Source organism: Hypanus sabinus, chromosome 21 (genome assembly GCF_030144855.1).
Source record: "Hypanus sabinus isolate sHypSab1 chromosome 21, sHypSab1.hap1, whole genome shotgun sequence".
Classification (NCBI taxonomy): Eukaryota; Metazoa; Chordata; class Chondrichthyes; order Myliobatiformes; family Dasyatidae; genus Hypanus; species Hypanus sabinus.
In genome coordinates, this window is record NC_082726.1 from 39,675,660 (window position 1) to 39,697,632 (window position 21,973).

At 37.8% G+C, this 21,973-nt stretch overlaps 1 protein-coding gene across 4 annotated transcripts in view; it reads left to right on the plus strand.

Moving 5' to 3' along the window:
* The window catches only part of mapk8b (mitogen-activated protein kinase 8b), a 116,825-nt gene that overhangs the window by 49,261 nt on the left and 45,591 nt on the right, over nucleotides 1-21,973 (plus strand). For all 4 annotated transcript variants that reach the window (XM_059946394.1, XM_059946393.1, XM_059946395.1 and 1 more), the window contains 2 exons: nucleotides 17,975-18,144; nucleotides 20,851-20,980. In XM_059946394.1, coding sequence (XP_059802377.1) covers nucleotides 18,023-18,144; nucleotides 20,851-20,980 — 252 coding nt within the window. In that variant the 5' untranslated portion in view covers nucleotides 17,975-18,022. The remainder of the gene's footprint in view (nucleotides 1-17,974; nucleotides 18,145-20,850; nucleotides 20,981-21,973) is intronic.

Genomic DNA, 21,973 nt, shown 5'->3' on the forward strand with positions numbered 1-21,973 from the left:
GAGGTGCATATTGCAAATAAATAATAAATGGAAACATCACATCTTTTTGACCCAACTTTTTCCAGTATTTGAATTTGAACACAAGGACAAATAATTATGTTTTGCTATAATGAGATTGAATATGCCCTTTAAAAGTTAGCTTCTCTGACTGTAAGTACTTTATGAACATTTTTACTTGAAGGCTTCAGGCAGTCTTTAATCCCTGGTTTGTAATCTACATTCTTCCCAAAGGCAGTTGGTCCTCTGGCAGTTTGAAGCAGAAGGCTGGAACAATTAAATACTTGTGCCTGCAATTACCAGTACACAGTGTGGTGTGGCTTTTAATTTTTAAAAATTAGTGTTAATCGCCTTCCAGCTAAATTTTCACAGGAAGTTTATTCATTGACAGCTGGTCTGAAGAATAAATAGTGAAGCTGAGTTAAGGAGGGTTGTAGGGATAGCACGATTTAAAACACTGCCATCTGTTTAATAGTGAATTTAAAATCATCTTTGGAGTTTTTAAGATAATTCTGAGAGATGGAATAATTATATTATTGATGTATTTTTTTTCTTTTTGTGGACTGGTCGCTGAAAATGCCTTCATTGATGGGCAGTAGTTTTATGATGCGAGATACTACTCCTGATGTGGTATAGTAATTTATTTATGGTCTTGTTTAATTAATTTTGTATCCTGTTTGCCTGCTGCTTTGTCTGTTGTCATCAAAGTATAATTGCAGTGTCTTTAGCTTGTGATTCCATGGGGCTTCTGTGTTGTCCTTTCCGGTTTGCCCTTGGAATCAGCACAGATTTTATTGGATCAGAAATTCTGCTGTCTGCTTCATTAGATAAAGAAAGGTTTGAGAGATGACTCTGTACTCCTATTTCCTTTCATGATTTTGGCCATCCAAGTAAGTCGTGTGCTGGTGGTAGATTTGTTACCAGTCCTGGTGAAGTTATACCTTCTTATAGCCAGACTTTTTTTGTGTTGAATTGGAAGAATCGTAATCAAGTTTTGTGCTTCGTTCTTGCCTTCCGAAGAACCTTGAATCGCAAGAACACTGGGATATAATAGATGTCAGTCTTGCTCACTGTTATTCTTAGTTAGCCCTTGTACCATTCTGTAACCAGCTCCTTTGGGATATTGTTATTATTTTGATATTGTTGAGAATGTGTACTCTTATATTTTTGTCAGTCTTGATTTTTGACAACTTTTAATTTGATTGCATGAACTTCGATTAGTGGAGTGCCAAAGGGATTACTTGCCATGTTCTAATTGTTTCACTTTAAACAAGAAAGCTAGTAAGTAGCTCTGTGGAGGTTTTGCCATTGTTTGGAAAAACTGGTCTTCACTGTACTGATGTGTTCACAGTAGATAAAGTAGCTAGAAAAATAGGCAGTTAACTGAATTCAAATAAATTCTCGCTGAATCCTTTTAAACATATTTTGGGTTTGTATTTTTGTTTCTTGATATATCATATTTGTATTATGAAAAATGTGAGTGAGGCCCCCGGGATTTTCTCCCAAAGTCTTCCTCATGAGTGGGTATAGCACAGGACAACAGAGGTTAGAGATCAGTTTTCCTTCTCCCAGAGGAGCTGCCAACCATGGCTGATGGAGCCCCATCTTCCTGAAGCAACTGGTTGTAAGGTGCCAGTAACCTGCCTTTACCCCTTCTGCCGGTAGAAAACAGTTCTGCCGGGCTTAGTAGCTAAGACACATGTGAAGGCCAGGAGCTGGACTTGGTTGTCAGAGGCTGTTTGAGGTGTGAACAATTTGAGTATTTAATAGGTAGTGGGAGCTTGTCCCCATTATCATCATCCCCCCCCCCCCCACCGGCTATAACAGCCTTAAGGAACCTTCTGAAAAGAGGCCTGTGTATTAGTGTGTCAATCTTCCATCTTTCTTTGCTGAACCTGTTCGATATATCCCTTTATTTATTTCCCTGTTGTGTATTTGGCCAGTCCTCTTTTTGTGACCTCAGCCATTTTTTAAGTTTCATAGTGGAAGCAATTGAATGTCCAACAAGTCAATCCCTTAAATATCCAAATTGTCTATCTGGTCATTGCTAAGAGTTTTACATTGGGGGTGGGGCTGTCTAATTATTTCAAAAGTTTGTTGGCTCAAGTTACTTTGTCATGTCTGTAATAGGTCGACTATAAGCTGGCGTATCAGTTTAAGGACTTCAATGCATTAGTTTTGCATTCAGTTTGATGTAGGACAAGTGATATTGCTTACTTTGTTTTTAATACACAGTCTGTAAAACTGCACAATAAATTTATATTCAGGAGTGAGAATTTTTCTTTCTCATTTGTTCCTTTAATAAATATTGTAGTTTATAGCCAAGGCTAAAATTTAGATGGTGGAGCAAAAAACTTGTCGTAAAGGCCCCATAATAGTATGTGATAATCCAGTAAAGCAGGTTGATTAATGTTTTCTTTGATCCTCTGGGCTTGTTAAAATCTGCATTATTGCTGCCAAATGCGGAAAGGCTGGTTTTGATCACTGAGGCTGAGGAAGATTATCTAATACAAATCTAATTTACTGAAACTAGATTGTTTAATGATAGAAATCAATGGTTATGTTAGAAAATTAACTGAATGCAGGTTTGTAAAATGAGGCCAATGCTTAATGATGTATTATATATGGCCAACAGTTTGCCTTGTTAAAAGAACTGTCTTTGGACTTGGTTACCTACTTGGAGAAGGCTTAACAATGCCTTCTTAGACTGTTGGACTTGAAGTGGTGGCCTGTATGAGTAAATATTTTACTGTAGGATTATGTTTCTTGAAAACAAGCTGTATCACGGTATGTCGTAAAGTGAAGCTGCATCAGCTGTCCAAGTGCCAAGAAGCATGAGTTTTAAAAAATTGCTTTATATTCCACATAAGTTCCATGTGAGTAACTTTAATTCCATATCTCATTTTTGGGTAATAATTTTTGAATTCTGTAACGGTGAATTCTGGAAAGGCCACTTGCTTATTTCTTAGTTATGATCTGCCATTTTATCAGTTTTGCATTTCCTGTTTGAAATTCTTCCACTCATTTTGCACCTTACCACTAACACTTGAAAAAATCACCTTTAAATAATTGCATCAGGGCTAATTATCATATTATTTTCCAAATCCGAGTCCAAATTTAACACTGGCCATTTCATTCTTCACAGCTGTTTCTCCTTAATCTCCATTATACTGTCCTTGAAATTCCACTTGTTGTTAACTGCCCTCCAAAGCTTTTCCTCTTCTATCAGTCCTTGCCTTATTTTTAAATTATTTTTACTGATTTCTACACCTTGCATCAATGTGCATCAGGCTGATTTCTGTGTTTTTACATGCTATCCAACACCAACTTTTGGGTTGCGTATCACTACTGACAGTTCAATAGTAAGTAGAATGAAGCTACTTTGATGCTCATTAGTATCTATGTGGGCTGAACTCCCCTAACCAGCCTAACTGCTTACTTAAAATTAATACCTCGCATGCTGTTTGAGTGAGATGAAAGCAGGGCTCTAATTTCTTGACTTTTCGGTTATGATCTCAATCTTGTGCCCTTCCAACTTTGTTTCAATAATTGTTCGTGCACTTAATTATTGGAGGCCAAACTTTGCCATCCATATTCCAAACTCCTGACCTTATTTTACAAAGAGTGATACTGACTGCAACATTATCCATGCAAGGCTATTTAGTTTCACAGGAAAGCGTAGAAGATGCTGTGATAAAAATTCATTCCATTATGAATTATGCTGTTATTATTCCTCATCAAGTTCAGTACCTTGTGTATTGTAAATTGTATGAAATTACTAGTTATTTGTTGGAAAAAAGTTATGGTTAGTGCCTTCAGCTTATTTTTTATTGTCAGTGTACTCAGTTATAATTATTGCTAAACAATCACAGTGGTGTTGTAAGTTCTATTTTATATGATATAAATTGCTGCATATGTTGGAAGTTATTTATAATGCTAAAATAATTTTAACATTTTTATTCTTTTCTGTCTTTCATTTTCCTCTCAATCCTATCACTTTTGCCCAATCTTTATTTTGCGCAATTTCTACTTGATTTAAATCTAATCTGCACTTAATTTTATAAAATATTTGCTTCATCAAGCATTCTTCAAATTAATTGCTTTGAAGTTTCTCAGAATTGGTTCAGAAATGCAGTACACAACTCTGCAAAAATTCTGGGGGAGCTAACCTGAATTTTGTTGTTTCTTTGCTGTGGACCATAATATCTGGGTCAGAATATTCATCTATGTCTGTCTCAGGTCTTTTTGGTGCATTTGATCCTAATTTTCACTTCCTGGTTTGTAACCACTATTTTCCTTAAAGTATATTGAGGAATAAGTGCTTAATGAGATGAGTTGGAAACATTGTAAAGCATTTCTGTTGAGCTGCTGGGCTACAGAATAGCTGAAATGTGCAACTTTACAATTCCTTTGTATATAGCACAGGTTTTGATACTGAATGAATGGTATGGAAAATGAATGTCAATGACAAGAGCAACCTCGTACTCAACATCAGCAAGACCAAAGTGCTGGTTATTGACTTCTAGAGGCAAAAACCTGAGGTCCATGAGGCAGTCCTCAGTGGGGTCAGAGGTGGAGAGGGTCAGCAACTTATCATTTCAGTGGACCCATCCTGAGCCCAGCACACAACTCTGATTGTGAAGAAAGTACAGCAGTGCCTCTTTTTCCTTAAGAGTTTACGAATATTCGGCATGACATCTAAAACTTTGACAAATTTCTGTAGATGTGTGATGACTAGTTGTATCACAGCCTGATATGGAAACACTAATGCTCTTGAATGGAAAATCCTACAATATGTAGTGGATATGGCCCAGTCCATCACGTGTAAAGCCCTCCCCACAACTGAGTATGTCTACACAGAGTGTCATCGTAGGAAAGCAGTACCCATCATCAGGGAGGGACTCCACCACCCAGGTCAAACTGTCTTCTTCTGTTGTCATCATGAAGAAGGTACAAGAGCTTCAGGGCTCACACCGCCAGGTTCAGGAATAGTTATTACCCTGCAACCTTCAGGTTCCTGAACTAGAGGGGTTAACTTCACTTGCCCCATCAGTGAACTGTTCCCACATCCTATGGACTCACTATCAAGAATTCTTCATCACATGTTCTCGATACTTAGTGCTTAATTTTTTGCTTATTTATTATTTCTGTATTTTCTTTTTATATTTGCACTATTTTTTTTCTGTCTTTTGCACACTGGTTGTCTGCCCTGTTGGTATGGTCTTTTATTGATTCTGTTATGGTTATTGGATTTATTGAGTATGTCCACAAGAAAATTAATCTCAGGTGACATATATGTACCTTTGCAATTTACTCTGAACTTAGTGCATAATAATATGAGTGAATTCCTGTCTGTATGTTGATGGCTTTATCCAGGTTGTTTGTAATTCATCTACAGTCACTGAGGTGCACGTGACTTCACATCTTAAAAGACAAACCCAGTCATGAAGGAGAGTTCTTTTAATATTTTAGCCTCTTACCTGTTGCCATGGCTATTTTGGTACTTCCCGACATATGTCGGTGAGATTAAACCTGATTCTGATAACTTCAAAGTATCTTCTTGTAGTGCTGTGCTATTTGAACAGTAATTGCTAATTACATAGGATGGATCTCATTGGTTGCATTCTGTTTTTGCAAAACTAAAGTGGTTCATTTTATAAATCATTTGGTCTTAAAGTATACAGGGAAATCATTCAACCCATTATATCACTTGTGGTTCTTTGAAAGGCGTGCCAGGTATCATTCCATGCTGGCTTTTTCATCAACTCTTGTTGGTTTTTGCTCTTTCTATGTGTCCAAATATCTTGAAAGATTTTCTTACCCTTCAAATGGTGCATTCCTTATCTTAACATTCTATAGGGAGAAATTCTTTTCACTTTTTTTCTTTAATTCTTGCAATAAGATTGATGGTTCGAACATTGGCCAGTTAATTTTGGCCAAGTAGTCCTTACTGACCATCAAACCCCAGGTTTTATCTTAATTCTTTTTTATTCTCGCTATATTCTAATCGATTATCCTTGCGTTCCACCACTCATCAACACACTAGACCAGTTTTGGAACATGGCAGGAAATTCACATAGTCACAGGGAGCTGTGAATTCCACCCACCCTACATGGGATGTCAAGATATAATCTGGAGTTTACCAGAGCTGTGGGGAAGCAGCTCTACCATCTCTGCTATTCATGAGTTTCTTTTATAAAAGAAACATCTTGGAAAGAGTATATTGGGAATGTGGACTTTCCAACTAGGCTAGAGCTGCAATCTTTGCCCAGCAGCATATACATTTCTGGTTAGGAGAACTCCTATTTTCATTTCATGTCATTTGAGTTTGTGCCAAAGGCGAGGAGCGTGAGTTTCTAATTTAAAATGTCAGGAACAAAATCCTTTCAGAGATTTTGCTTTGCTCAGGATTTTACTGGGAAACATTTCAGCAGTACAGGCTTCCTGCATAGGAATTCTGAAATTTAAGGGGTCAGCCGGCAGTTTGCCAGCTATTCTGTGCTCCTGAACCTGCCTTTTGCCAGAGAAGGAGCTTGTAGAAATTCTATAGAACTTACACTGGAGAACCTGCTCATAACTTGATAGCTCTAGTTCTATCCATATTTGAATCAGGTTTGTTGGTTTTGGGGAAATTGTAAGAAACTTTCTTTCACATTTTTTTAAAAAAGGTTTTAAAGAGCTGTGACTCTTCAATAAAATTTGGGCTGGGGCTTGTTGTGGCCCACCTTGTTAATTGATTGTATTGTTGGAGTTCTTATGCAGAGCATTATGGTATTGTATCAGAGTATAAATTCCATAGGAACAATGAACTTGAACCAGTGTCCAAGCTCTGGCATAATATTCTATCTGAAGCTAACCAATGCCTTGCAAATGTTCAGAGCAACATCTGCTCTCACCCCATCCTCCCACCACCCCACCAGCCTCTGGGTCCAACATATAATTCTCAGTAACTTCCGCCATCTCCAATGGGATCCCACCATAAAGCACATCTTTCCCTCCCCCCCCCTTCTGCTTTCTGCAGGGATCGCTCCCTACGCGACTCCCTTGTCCATTTGTTCCCCCCATCCCTTCCCACCGATCTCCATTCCCGGCACTTATCCTTGTAAGCGGAACAAGTGCTACACCTGCCCTTACACTTCCTCCCTCACCACCATTCAGGGCCCCAGACAGTCCTTCCAGGTGAGGCGACACTTCACCTGTGAGTCAGCTGGTGTGATATACTGCATCCGGTGCTCCCAATGCAGCTTTCTATATATTGGTGAGACCCGACGCAGACTGAGAGACCATTTCGCTGAATGTCTCCACTCTGACCGCCAGAGAAAGCAGGATTTCCCAGTGGCCACACATTTTAATTCCACATCCCATTCCCATCCTGATATGTCTATCCATGGCCTCCACTACTGTCAAGATGAAGCCACACTCAAGTTGGAGGAACAACACCTTATATTCTGTCTGGGTAGTCTCCAACCTGATGGCATGAACATTGATTTCTCTAACTTCTGTTAATGCCCCCGTCCCCTTCTTACTCCATCCCTTATTTATCTATCTATCTATCCATCATTTTTTCCCTTTTTTCTCTCTCTGTCCCTCTCACAATCACTCCTTACCTGCTTTCCATCTCCCTCTGGTGCTCCCCTCCCCCTTTCTCTCTGGGCCTCCTATCCCATGATCCTCTCCCTGCTCCAGCTGTTTATCCCTTTTGCCAATCAACTTTCCAGCTCTCAGCTTCATCCCTTCCCCTCCTGTCTTCTCCTATCATTTCAGATTTCCCCTCCCACTTTCAAATCTCCTACCATCTCTTCTTTCAATTAGTCCTGACGAAGAGTCTCGTCCCAAAACGTTGACTGTTCTTCTTCCTATAGATGCTGCCAGGCCTGCTGCATTCCACCAGCATTTTGTGTGTTGTTTGAATTTCCAGCATCTGCAGATTCCCTTGTGTTCAGTGCAACTTCCTTGCTTTGGTGTTTTATCACTCTGCAAACAAAACAAAACAAAAAGAATGCTTCTGTAAACAGTCTCACAGCTTGTGATGCCACCTTCCAAGGATGTGCATTGTTTTAAAATTGTGCCCTTCAATATAGATGCCATCTCATTCTTTCTTCCAAAATATACCTTTACATATGGTGTTGGATCTGCTTTTAGAGTTTATGATCCATGTGTAATCCCAGACTCCGCCTTGGTCTTTCAGCCAATTTAATATGAGGCTTGTACATTAATCTTTGGGTTACTCATGGTCAATTGATTTTTTTTTTGACATACAAGATGGCTTCCAAAATCTTGCTTAGTTCTGTTACTGTCTCACTGCTCCATCTATTGGTCATAGCTTGTAACAACATTGTTAATGACAGCGCCCTGTATTTCTATGCTGGATGCTTGACATTTTGTTAATGCTAAATGTCAGCTTAAAAACAGCAGAAATAAAAAGTTGTTCAGAAAAGGCAGGCACACTGAAGGTGTTTTGTTTATGACCTGAAAAGAATTGATGAAATAACTAACTCCTATTTAGTTTCCATTGTTAGCTAGCATTAAATCCAATTATCTTCATTAAGTCTGGGCAAATTATTCATAAAATTTGCAAAATTATTTTTCCAGAAAAATGCCAGACGGAAAGACTAAAATATCAATCCATTGATTTTCTTCTCTCAATTTGGGGGTTTTGAATTCTAATATTTATTTAGGAATACTTTCCAATGGAAGGATTCCAATTAATTGAATACATTACTACAGGGGGTCTGCTCTTGGTTATGTTATAAACTCATGATTTATCCCTTTTGGATGTAAGATTATTGAGTGGATGCACGGAGATGTAGAACTTCAATTTTTTAAAATTTGTTGAGAATTGATTTTGCTTCAGTTTTTTTTTTAATTAACTTGAAAGTCTGCAGCTGATTTGTTTTTCTTGAACAGTTCAATATTAGTAACCAGATCACTGGTTTACTGTTACTAAGTCAAGTTCTCTTGTGATTGAGTGCAGTCCTAGAACTTACTTGGGAAATTGCAATTTCTAATTCCATCCAATTCAATCAATTGACCAATCAGTAGTAGTAGAAAGAATGCTATGAAGAATGATACCGTAATGTTATCTCATGGCAATTCAAGTTCAAGTTTATTGTCGTCTGACTGTACATGTATACATCCAAATGAAGCAACATTTCTCTGGACCACTGTACACCCTCAAAACATATATCACAGTGCAATAAAAACTACCACAAATAAGCTAATAAAATATAATTCAACATGCATGTAGTGCACAGCACAGGTAAACAGAAAATAGTAAATAGCTCATTCTTCCAGTGACGAACCTTGATGATGCGCAGTCTCACAGGCTAGGGTAAGAAACTGTTAACCAGTATGGCAGTTCTAGTCTTGATGCTTCCGTGCCTCCTTCCTAACAGTAGTGGGCCATAGTGATTGTGAAATAGGTTGTAGGGATCTTCAACAGTACTTCAGGCCCTTCATATACAATGCTTCTGGTAAATGTCACCAATATGGGGGGTGGGAGACCCCAGTGATCATTTCGGTGGTTTTGCAGTCTGATACCCTGGAATTTCAATATCACACACATTGAGATTCAGGCTGTCATTCTCACACCATTTGACAAGCCACTCTACCCTCTACTCTGTAAGCAGACTCATCATTGTTGCTGCTGAGGCTAGCCACAAAGATAGCATCAGCAAACTTGATGCAGCCAGACAGGACAGGGCACAACATTCTCAATGGTGCTCGAGAAGAAAGTTGTTAGAATAGGGTTGAGGAGGCTTGCATGCCTCAATCTTCTCAGAAAGTGTTAATGCTGTTGTGTCTTCTTGACTAATGAGGTGGTGTTGTGGGTCCAGGTTAGGTCATCCGTTATGTGCACACCAAGGAACTTAGTGCATTTCACTTTCTCCACAGCAGAGTCATTGATGTGCAATGGACAGTGGTTGAACTGTGCCTTCCTGAAGTCCATAATCATCTCTTTTTGTCTTGTCCAAGTTGAAATTCAACTTGTCACTCTCACACCATTTGAAAAGCCCCTGTACCTCCTCTCTATGCCGACTCATCATTGTTGCTGATGAGGGCCAGCCACAGTGGTATCATCAGCAAACTTGATGATGTGGTTTGAGCTGGATCTGGCTGCACAGTAGTGAGTCAGCAACATGAAAACCAATTTGTTTGCCTACTAGTTAAACCAGTCAACTGATGATGTCGTTGCTGCAGATCTGAAATAAAAGCTACTTCAGGTTTGGGTCATGATCCTGGCCTTTGACCACAATATACCATTAAAATTGGCCTGAATTAATTTATACTGCTTAGACTGGGAGCTCCGTAGCTAGATTTCACCTTCCTGAGAGCATTAGCTCCCATTACTGAGCACAATCAAACAGTGGTGTCATCTCATGGCCTTAAACTTGTCAAGGTTTCCTTTGCAAGCCTCAACCCCGGAAGATAGGCTGGGAAATGTGCTCTACAAGTGACATGTTGAATCAGCTCAAAGTGTGGCATTGCCTCTTTAGTCATCTGTCACATATATAATGAACTCTTGCTGAGAGATCCATCCCTGATGACATCACTTGAAGCCACGGAAGAGATTGCCAACCTTCATATTAAAACATACTTGCTCTCCCAATAAAATATATATTTACCAGTGTTGAGACCAAGATTTACTGTTTAGACAATGACATAATCCAAGTAATGAAAGCCAGAGGTTTCCATCTTCAGTTGTTTCATTACATCTTGGAAGAATTTGCCAGAGGACTGTTTTCTGGAACTCAAAGTAAGTTCAGAATACTTATCATAAAGTTTGTTAGTTTATTTTTAAGTGCTGCTAGCGGTAAAGAAATGCCTGTCAGCACTGGGCCAACATGCCTGTGCAAGATTCCGAACATCTCAAATTAGCATCTCCTCACTTTCTTCTTCCCAAAAGCAGTGTGAGACTTGTAATCATCATAGATTATTGTGACTCATAACAGCTCACAGAAGAGAACTCATGCTTGGAACTCATCAATTAATTTATACTACTTGCATCACCATATTGGATATTTATTATTTGGGCAAAATGCATTATGGATGTCTTCCTATAATACTATAGGTGTTTTTTTCATATTTGGGCTGGCCCCTGTAATTAGGGATGACTTGATTTCACTCTGGTTTTGAAGGTTGAGTCAGCTAATGAGGACAATCTAGTACCGCAGACTTCTATAGATAAGGAACAGCAAACTGTTCATTATATTCACAAGTAGATTTGTACATTCCATTGTTCATTGGTGTTCTGTTTAGAAATAAATTGAATGTTTGTAAATGAACAAATGCCTGTATTCCCCTTTGGAATGCAAGATGACCTTCTCCATATCCTGCATAGGCTGACCACAGCTTACAAACTCCTAGCTTAGGTATATTCAAACATACAAATGAGCTTTCATATTTTATTAAATTCAAAAGTTTGAAGTATATACATATGTTCATCTGAAGCTTGCAAAACTAGTTTCCTCCTCTGTTGCGCTCTTAGTAATTGTTTTTTACCAATCTTTATGTGCTGTTGATTCCATTCATTTCAGTATTGTGGAGGTATGGCTACCATGTTGCATGATTTTTGTTTATTTTCCAACTCACAGACAAAATCAACTTGAGTCTGTAAAAATGGAGCATGTTGGGCAGGAATGGATTTATGCCCATATCTGCGTTATATCTTTTGAGCAATATTTGCATCATAGATGCGTCCATATTTTGAATTTGGATTTTTTGTCTAATACATTGAGTTGTGACATTTTAATTCCCTTCTTGTTTCATTACAGTGAATTTTCAGTAGAGTTAGATTACATTCCATTATTTAATGCTGATGAAATTCTGCTATTTATGCCTTTAATTTGTTTGGTTTGTTTTAATTTATGTAAAAATTCTTGGAAAAGTTTTGGTATATTAAACATTCTTCTGAAAGTTCAAACCATTAGAACAGATCAGAACAATACTAGCTATATTTAAATTAAACATATTAATGCTCTTTAAGCCTGGAAGCATTAAATATTTTCAGACAAATGGGGATCTTGAAGTTAGTCTATCCACTTTTGTAGCAAGGAAAAGAAGCTCTATAACCTTGCGTCTGTTTCGTCATTTTCCTTTCTCAGTTGTTCTACTTCTGTGCAATAAGTTGAAGTTTTATTAATAGGTTTGATCTCATTGTAGAATGCTACTGGTTGGTATTTTTTATGGAATGCATGTCTTCCCTGAACTTTGGAGATTATTCAGGACCACGAATAACATCAGTAGCTCCCTCGAGAAAGTTGGATGACATATAAATTTGCAAAATACTTTTCAAATTATAAATGAATAGTAGAACATTCACCTGAGGGATGCTGACAGTTGATTTCCTGCAAGGTCAAGCAAGTACTCACAAAAGCCATCGTCATGCATGGCTCTAAAAATGAAGGAAAGTTCTGCTGGAAGTGTGACTAAATGCATGAATGCTATGGTGAGAGAACATTTTGTGTTTAATTTTACCTTGGGGAGAGTCATTAACACCTGGAATATATAACGTGTAATATAAATTTCTGAGAGGATTGAGGGTTGGGTTGACCTGCTGTTGACCGATGAGTTGCCCTTTCTAAGTGGTCATACACCATTAGAAGCATGTTTCCTATAGCACGTTCCTGTGCTGAGTTTCCCGAGAGCTGTCTGGCCCCAGCTAACCTGCAGGGTCTATCCAACTCTGACTGTCCCCACCCTGCCGTTTCATTGATCTTTCATTTTGGCCAGAAGGTGGATTCCAAGAAGACTGAGGCATCCCGGATGCTGTCAGACCCTTGTTTTTGGATGGGACTACCAACACAACGGTTTGAAAATGATGCTGGTCTACTGAGGTTATTGGCACTGTGGGGGGGGGGAGGGGAGAGATTGACAGCCAGTGTGTGGCCATTCAGTACCAATAGGTTGGGGATAAAAACAGTTAATGTTGGCAACCACAGGAGATAAATGTGGTCAGGTCTTGGGAAAGATCTGGCCCTAAACCATAATATGAAACAAACTAAGCAATACCCAATAATTTAGATAATGCTCCAAGATCCCGAGGGGAGTGAGGAAAACATTTATTTACATTTACTTTTGCTTGGAAGTTCGATTAGAGTGATGGAGAAAGAATTGGGAGGCATCAGCACATTGAATAATATTGACATTTGCGAAAGGAAGAGGTTACTTCAAGGGTGGCGAATCTATGGCATGTTGGCACCCAGCATGGAGAGCTTCTCCTTGATTCCTTAAACCCCACCTATAATAAAAAGATCCATAATGGTTACCTTTGCTGCCAAATTAATCAGCAAATTATTTTTTTTTACAATCTTAGAGCATTGAGATGTTTTACAAGCCAAGAGCAATAAAAGCATCTTGACTTGACATCAGCTAGACAATTGCAAAAACACATGATGTTGGATGGTACTTTTTGAAATCCTCTCAGATCTCGTGTATTCATCAGTATTTGGACAGTAAATGGTTACAACAATACTATTTGGATATGTTATTTTAATTGTCTTTTTAAAAGATTAATATTTATTTACTTAAATTTGTTGTACTTTTATTAATAGTTAAAAATGAATAAATATAAATAACAAACAGGATTCATCATATTTCCATAAAGTCCATAATTATTGTTACCAGTTCATTAATCAATGATAATCTCTGCTTAAAATTAGCATGGCGAGAGAATGTATCACCAATTTGGGTGCACTCTCTCAAAAAGGTTTGCCTCTCCTGGACTAGGTATTAGAGCAGGGCCCATTACCTAAGGAAAGAATAATTTACATTCTCATTTGTATTAGAATCCAAAAGAGAGGTTGTGGGAAGCATGGATGAAATATGGTTAGAAAATGGCTACAAAAGGTGGGGATATATTTTCTTGCAAGTTTGCTTCAATGTTTTTCTTGTGCTTAATTCCATTTGGGGCATCTTAAGCACACATACTCTTCTAGTGCAAGTCATTGTGCATTATTTTATATTTCCTGTTTAACTCAGGGAATTTCAGAGCACACACTTGGGCAGGTCGTCGTTTTCCAGCATTAATGTGGTTTTCAAGGCAGGAGTAGTTGGTCATTGCTCTATTTTGTTTCTAATTGTTTGGCAAGATCTGCTGATTGAAGTTCCTATATTGTTCATAGACTAGTACTAGGGATAATCTAAATCTAAAATCTTTTTGGCTTCAGGATGGCAAAACGCAGTACAATTCAGAAATGTATTGCTATAGCAATATAAATATTCTAAATATTTAACCATATTATAGCCATCTGATTGACAGAGTTTTATGCCAATACATATAGTACTAATCTGCAGACCAATTAATTTTACTTAAGATCTATCTACATTAGCTATTGGCATTTACAGCAAGTTTAAATGGTCAACTGTGTGGTGATGTTTTAGTAACTTTGTTTGAGTATCCTTCAAAAGACCATGCTGTATAGTGGATGCTGTCACGATATTGTGCAGGTTGTGCTTGCTTGGGTAGACACAAATTCTGTTACAGATGCTTACTTTTAAGTGTATCTCACTAATTGACTAAAAATCTGTACATGGTTTGTAGAGAGCACAAGTTCCTTCAGGTTTATTGGCAGTCGGAGATTTTGCTTGTCATGTGAAATTTGTGTGTCATTTCTTTAGCACTTTATGCCTGTTGCAGGTGACGAAGCAAAGACTGTAGCATCTTTTAAGAAATATGTGGATATTTAGTGGATTGTATTTTGATTACTGGAACAAACTGGGTGCGTTCTGTGTCTTGTATATTTATATGTTTTAACAAGGATACATTCAGTCTTTTCTCAGTTAGAAACATTTTGACTACTGCTGTTTTCCCTGATGGTAACTGTTCATTATTCTACAAATTCAAGTGGTTTAATTGTGCCTATCTTTTTTCTCAATTCTTTGGAAACCCCAATGCCAGTCTATGGCTTTAGGTGGAGCAGCACTTAACCTTGATTTGTAAACATGCCAGGTTGTGAAGTATCAGTTTTCCGAAAAACAGCAGTTAAATTCTGCCCATCATCTGCATTCACTAAATGACTAATCTTACCTTGGTATTTAAACAATGTTAACTGTTAGCTGGCTATGTGATCTCAAATTTAAAAGAAAACTACTTGCTCATGTTCATGGAGAAATTGACACCACATGTAATATTCATGGAAATCATTGCTTCAGAGCCAACATATAAAAGTAGAGAAGTCATACTTCAATTATGTTGAGCATTCAGACCTTACTTGGAGTGCACCAGGCCAGATGAATATTAGTGGTGGAAGCAGTTCTGAGAAGGTTTATCAAACGAAAGCCTGGAATGGCCAGATAAGGTGGGAAGTTTGGACATGGAAGATTTGTATCTGTTCAACTTTAGAAGTGTGAGAAGGGACCTGATTGAAACAAGATTGTCTGGACAGGCTGGATATGAAGAGGATGTTTCAGCTGGTGGGTGAATGTAGAACTAAGGTTCAATCTAAAGATAACGGACAGCTCATTTAGAGCAAGAATAAGATTTTTTCTATTTTGAGGGTTGAGTTTTTGGACTTCTATCATGGCATCTCACAAGTGTTTTAAAACACAGGACCAGGAGGTAACAAGATTATAGTCAGATCATCCATTATCTGGTTCAATGGTGGAACAGATTTGAGGGCCTTGGTAGCTCACTCCTCCAAATATATATGTTAGTATTTAATTTGGATTCCCATCTTATGGCAATAGTCTGATATTTTCACAAGAGTTAACCTTCTTCAGAAAATCTGTGGGTGAGTCCACAAAGAGCATCCAGCCCAGATGGGTACCAGGCCAAGTACTGTAGAACTGTGCTGATCAACTGGCTAGAATGTTCACTGAGATCTCTAACCTCTTGCATCTGCAGTCTGAGGTACCCACCTGCTTTAAGCAGACTTCATTTATACCGGTGCTTTAAAAAAACATGGTAACCTGCCTCAATGGCTATCATTCAGTACCACTTACATTGTGATGAAGTGCTTTGAGTGGTTGATAAAACTTATCAACTTCTGCCTGATTGGCAACATGGGTCCACTCCAATTTGCCTTCTGGCACAACAAGTCCACAGCAGATACCGTTTCATTGGCTCTTCACTCAACCTTGGAACATCTAGACAACAAAGATGCACACATCAGAATGCTCTTTATTGTCTACAGCTTGGCTTTCAGTATTATCATCTGCTCAAAACTAATCAATAATCATCAAGACCTTAGCCTCAATACCTCCTTGTACAATTGGATCTTTAATTTCCTCCCTTGCAGACACCAGTCATTTTGGATTGGCAACAGCATCTTCTCCATGACCTTTATCAGTACAGGTGCACCACAAGGCTCTGTGCATAGCCCCCTGCTGTACTTGCTTTACACTTATAACTGTGTGGCTAAGCACAGCTCCAATGCCATATTTAAGTTTGCTAATAATGCCACTGCCATAGGTTGAATCAAAGGTGATGAATCAGCATATAGAAGGGAGATTGAAAATCTGGCTGACTGGTGCCACAACAATCTTTTACTCATTGTCAACAAGACCAATTATTTGATTATTGATCAGGAGGAGAAAACCAGAGGTCCATGAGCAAGTCCATGCAGGGGGATCTGAGCTGGAGAGGGACAGCAACTTGACCTGTCCTGGGCCCAACACATAAGAGCAATTATGAAGAAGCACAGCAGCGCCTGTACTTAGAAGTTTGCGAAAATTCAGCATTACACCTATAACTTTGACAAACTTCTATAGATGTTTGGTGAAAAGTGTACTGGTTGGTTGCATCACAGCCTGGTATGGAAACACCAATGCTCTTGAATGGAAAATCCTGCAAAAAGTAGTGATAAGGTCCAGTCCATAATGGGTAAAGGCCTCCATATCATTCAGCAATTCTTCACACCACCCACGTCATGTTTTCTTCTTGCTGTTAACATCAGGAAGAAGGTACAGGAACCTCAGGACTCACAACATCAGGTTCAAGAACAGTTATTACCCCTCAACCATTAGCCTATTGAACCAAATGGAATAACTTCACTCAACTTCACTTGACCCATCACTGAACTGTTCTCACGACCTGTGGACTCACTGTCAAGGACTGTTCATCTCATGTTCTTGATACTTATTGCTTATTTATTACTACTCTTTTTCTTTTTGTATTTGCACAGTTTGTTGTGTTCTGCACACTGGTTGCTCGCCCTGTTGGTGCAATCTTTCATTAATTCTGTTATGGTTATTGGATTTATTGTGTATGCTTGCAAGAAAATGAATCTCAGGGGTTGTATATGGTGGCATATATGTACTTGGGTAATAAATTTACTTTAAACTTTGCTTTGAACTTTGTATATTGCTGTAGTTTTGAAATATTTAGATTGAAACCGGTTGGGGAAATGTTAGGATTGTTAGATACATGGGAGTTTTTTGACAACTGGAATATAAAACTGATATGTTGCTACATAAGTGAGGGAATGCAATGACAATATCATTGATACTCTTAATAATCAAGTTTTTGGTGGAAGAAGTTTATAAAACTAAGTGGCTTTTCGCTGTGCCCTGCCAGCATCTCCAGTGCTCAGAACCTAATATGTAGGAATTTGTAAGGGAAAATGTGGACACAGTTATGAAGAAAAATGGTAAGAAAATCAATATTTGTAGATAACTGTTTGCGGGTGTGAGATTTTCATTTCTACCACTGCAACTCTATTAAGATTCCTTTCTTTTGAATACATAGGATGGAAATGCAAGAATATATCTTAATACTATGTAATTCTAATGTTAGGGGATGTTGAGTGCACAGACTGAGTATGGAAATTGAAGCCTTCAAATAAATGTGATCCTGCTGAGCTACCGTAGGAGCCAATCTACTTTTCCATCTTGTTCTGATTGATTCAAAATCAGTTAATAACTTCTGTGGAATTCCTAGGAAACCCATGAAGCAAGTGATAATGGCTCAATTTAAATTGTTTTCATAACTTCAAACAATTTCCTTATTGCATTTTACAAATATTTTTGATCTCTGCAGGTTGGAGAGAAGGCAGTACATGTGAACACACATTATCAAACCAACATCATGAATAGGAACAAACGTGACAACCAGTTCTACAGTGTAGAGGTTGGGGATTCAACCTTCACTGTCCTGAAACGCTATCAAAACTTGAAGCCCATTGGTTCAGGAGCACAGGGAATTGTATGGTAAGTTAACTTTTTTTTTACTTTTGCCATCAGTCATGCAAACCAAAGACTGACTTCTGAGCTTTTCATTTAGGAAGATAATAAATGGAAATGTGGAGAATCATTTCCCCCTTTTATTAATGTAATATTTAATTACCATTTAATGGATCAGTGTTTTGCTGTTATGGCATATGTCAGATAACAAATGATAAAGCTGAAACTTTCAGGCTGGAAAAGATGTAGCTGATATGATTAGACAGATTAGCATTATTTGTCCTATAAACACATGTATATTGAAACATCAAAACATACCGTGAAATGTGTTGTTTGTGTCGAGGGTTATGCCGGGGGCAGCCCACAAGTGTCTCCACACTTAGCATGGGAAGTAGCAGTGCTAATTAATATTGATCTCTTGTCAACAGTAATAATCATGCAAGTTGAATTTCACATGGCATAAAAGAACTTTGCATAGAAGAACCAAGCAGCACATACATTATATGGGGCAGTCAGAAGGAAGAATATTCAGTAGATCTACTGTAAGCAGAGATAACTATTGTGTAGTTGTATTTGTTCATATCTGTCCTTTTTCTGTGTTTTACAGATTAGAGTTAATATGAAGTGTTTTACATAAGTGACTAGAACTTTGTGTTTGAGTCTGAATCTGAGGAATGTGTGTTCACACAAGATTAGAATCCTATCTCTTACTATCCACATTTATTTATTGTTATTTAATCAGCACTGAATATCAGTTACTAGTAAAGAAGAGAAAATCGAACTCCATGCTTTTACAGTTGCACAAAATGCTGCAGCGTATCTTGTGTTATTGGGTCATTAATATTATAGCACTTGGTGGTCAAAAAGCGACTACAAGTCTGCCTTCAGCAACATTACACCTAATATAAATTCACATTTAAGTACAGTAAAATCATTTCTATGGAATTGAAGAGTTGTTTCAAGTTTTAAAGGGCCTGTGAGTTAGTAATTGTAAGGCTCGCTGGTTCACTCGAGTTACAAAAAAGCTGAAATGGTTTACATCAGTCCCTGTAATTAGATTGTTGCCTGAACAGTATTCTGCACTTACTGCCAAGATTTCCTGAAGGAAGTTCAGTAATGGCTTAATCTCAGCTACACCTTATGACTACTCTACTACAATTAACATTTTCTATTGAGGGAGCACATTGTTGAGGTATTAAGTTTTGCTCCTAACTAATTCCACCGCCCAGCTTATTCACAAGAACATGTTTGCACTTTTTTTTGTGGAGAGAGTGCAATCCCCATGACTAATGGCTTAACAGTTAGCAAAAATAATTTTTTAATTCAATACAATTACACTAACAAAAGATTCATCAATAGCATGCATGGATGGTATAATTAACTGGCAACAATGATGTTAATGCCTTTATAGAATTGTTTGACTGAACTTGGTTAAGTGTAAGATGCTAATTTCTGGATAAATGGTGGAGATGCTTAGATCCTTGATGGCAAAAGTTAAGAGAAACAAAAGCAGAAAGTAGAAGAAAAAGGCACTTGTCTGGAATGGTAAACACTTGCAGTTAGTTACACAAGTATGGTTGAGTGTTAGTTTGAATAGTTGCACTTTAGGTTAGATACAGAGCAGAAGAGAGGGTATGTGAAAAGTGAACTTTGATTTAAAGTTGGCATAACTGCTGAATGATTGAGTTCAGGATGGTGTAATAAATGGATGACTTTATTTCTATCCCCCAAATCTGAGACGTTGATGCTAAAAGTCAGAAGGAGCATGTCACTTTATTCTAACTATCAAATACATTTCAGCCTTTTATAGAGCAAATTTAGGTTCCAATTGAATAGGTTTAAAAATGTGAATTATAATTTGGTAACATGGATGTTAGAAATTGATTTTAAATTCCTCAGCTCTCCTTATCAAGTGAATAGACGTTACATTGAGAAATATCTATTCCAACCAGCACTACGATAGAGCTAAGGGGAGAATCGATGAGCAAGGGTGCTTAAGACCAGAACACATTTTTAAATGCCGATGTCTTGTGGCTAGCCTTAAAACTGACTGGAACTGTGGGGAATCAACAGTTTTAATATTGTTTTAATAAATCATGGAAATAACACTGTTCCACCATTTATGGTATTCTTCTCATTTTGCCTTAGTTCCAGGCTACTTATTATTCAGTATGCAGAGAAAATTGATAAGGATGTTGCCAGCACTTGAGGAACTGAGTTATAGGAAAAGGTTGAATAGGTTAGTACTTTATTCCCTAGAGTGTAGGAAAATGAAGGGCGATTTGATGGAGATATATGAAATTATGAGGGTATTGATAGGATAAATGCAAACACTTTTGCCACACAGGTTGAATAAGACTAGAACTAGAGATCATGTGTCAAGGGTGAAAGGTGAACTAAAGGGGAATATGAGAAGGAATTTCATTCAGTGAGAGTGGAATGAGCTGCACAGTGGAAGAGGTGGATTAGAATTCCACTTCAACATTTCAGAGAAATGTGGGAGGGGTATGGAGGGCTGCAGTTCAAGTGCAGGTCAATGGTTTGCCATGGACGCTGTGCTAAACGGCCTGTTTCTGTGATGTATTGCTCTATGACTCTATACATTAAATAAAGCATCACTTTTAATGTCCACTATTTAGTGCATGAATTGATAGAAAGCTACCAAATTAAGTTGAGTACATTTGTGTTGTCATTTCTTACAGTTTTTCCTGATACTTTATTTTTATATTATAGTGCAGCCTATGATGCAGTTCTCGATAGGAATGTGGCTATCAAGAAACTCAGCCGACCATTTCAAAATCAGACTCATGCGAAAAGAGCTTATAGAGAATTAGTCCTCATGAAGTGTGTCAACCATAAAAATGTAAGAAGCTTTATCTAGTATATTAATTTATCGCGCAAAGTTAATTCACTAAAAGAGGGAAAAAAACACAATAGAAGCTTATGACCAACTTGACTGTGTTTTGATCATTCTTGAATATTGTTTGAACAGTCCTTTGATCATTTAGATGGAAAATGATTTATCACAGATTATTTTAATTCAGGATGCTCAAGCCAAATAGATGCTAATTCAGTAATGGCTTGAATTTTATCCCAGTAATGCCGTCTATGGGTTGAATTAAATGATAGCTAAAGTTATTCTCAGTACTTGGTCTTAAGTTGGTTCCTTTTTAGAGGATGTCAGTCGCCTTTAATGTAAATAAAAAGAAATACTGAGCAGCTTTGATAACAGATCTTCAGGCATTTTTCCTTTGGCTTTATCCATGTAAGGTCTACATTTCAAGCAGCAGAAGTAGGCAAATAGTTGCTAGACTCATTTACAGATTTCCAGCTGCAGTTGTTTAGATTGATGATTAAGTATAATTGGATATTATGGCTGTATAGAATTATAGAATTTTTTATAAATTGTGTGCTTTATTGATCCATAGTGGGGGCAATGTTGTCGAATGTCTCATTCCCCCCCCCCCCCCACCTTGAAATATTTTGCTCTTTTTCAGGATTTCTAAGGAATAATCAAATGTTATTGCCTTGTTTGTATTTTATTGATTCAACCAGTTCAAATTTAGTTTGCATGCTACAGCATTAAAATGCTGTTATGCTAATTCCAACTGCTTAAGAACATTTCTGTAAATTAGTTTTGAGTATTTAGAATATTCAGTCCTCTATGCAATTCCTCATGCGGAAGATTTCTTCTTATCTCAGTTTTAAAGGGACTTCCCTTTGTTGTGAGGTTGTGCCTTTAGATCCGAGAATGCTTCTACTAATGGAAACATCCTCTCCACGATCATTCTATCCAAGCCTTTCAGTATTTAACAGGTTTCAATGAGATGCTTGCTTGTCCTTCTGAATTTTGTCG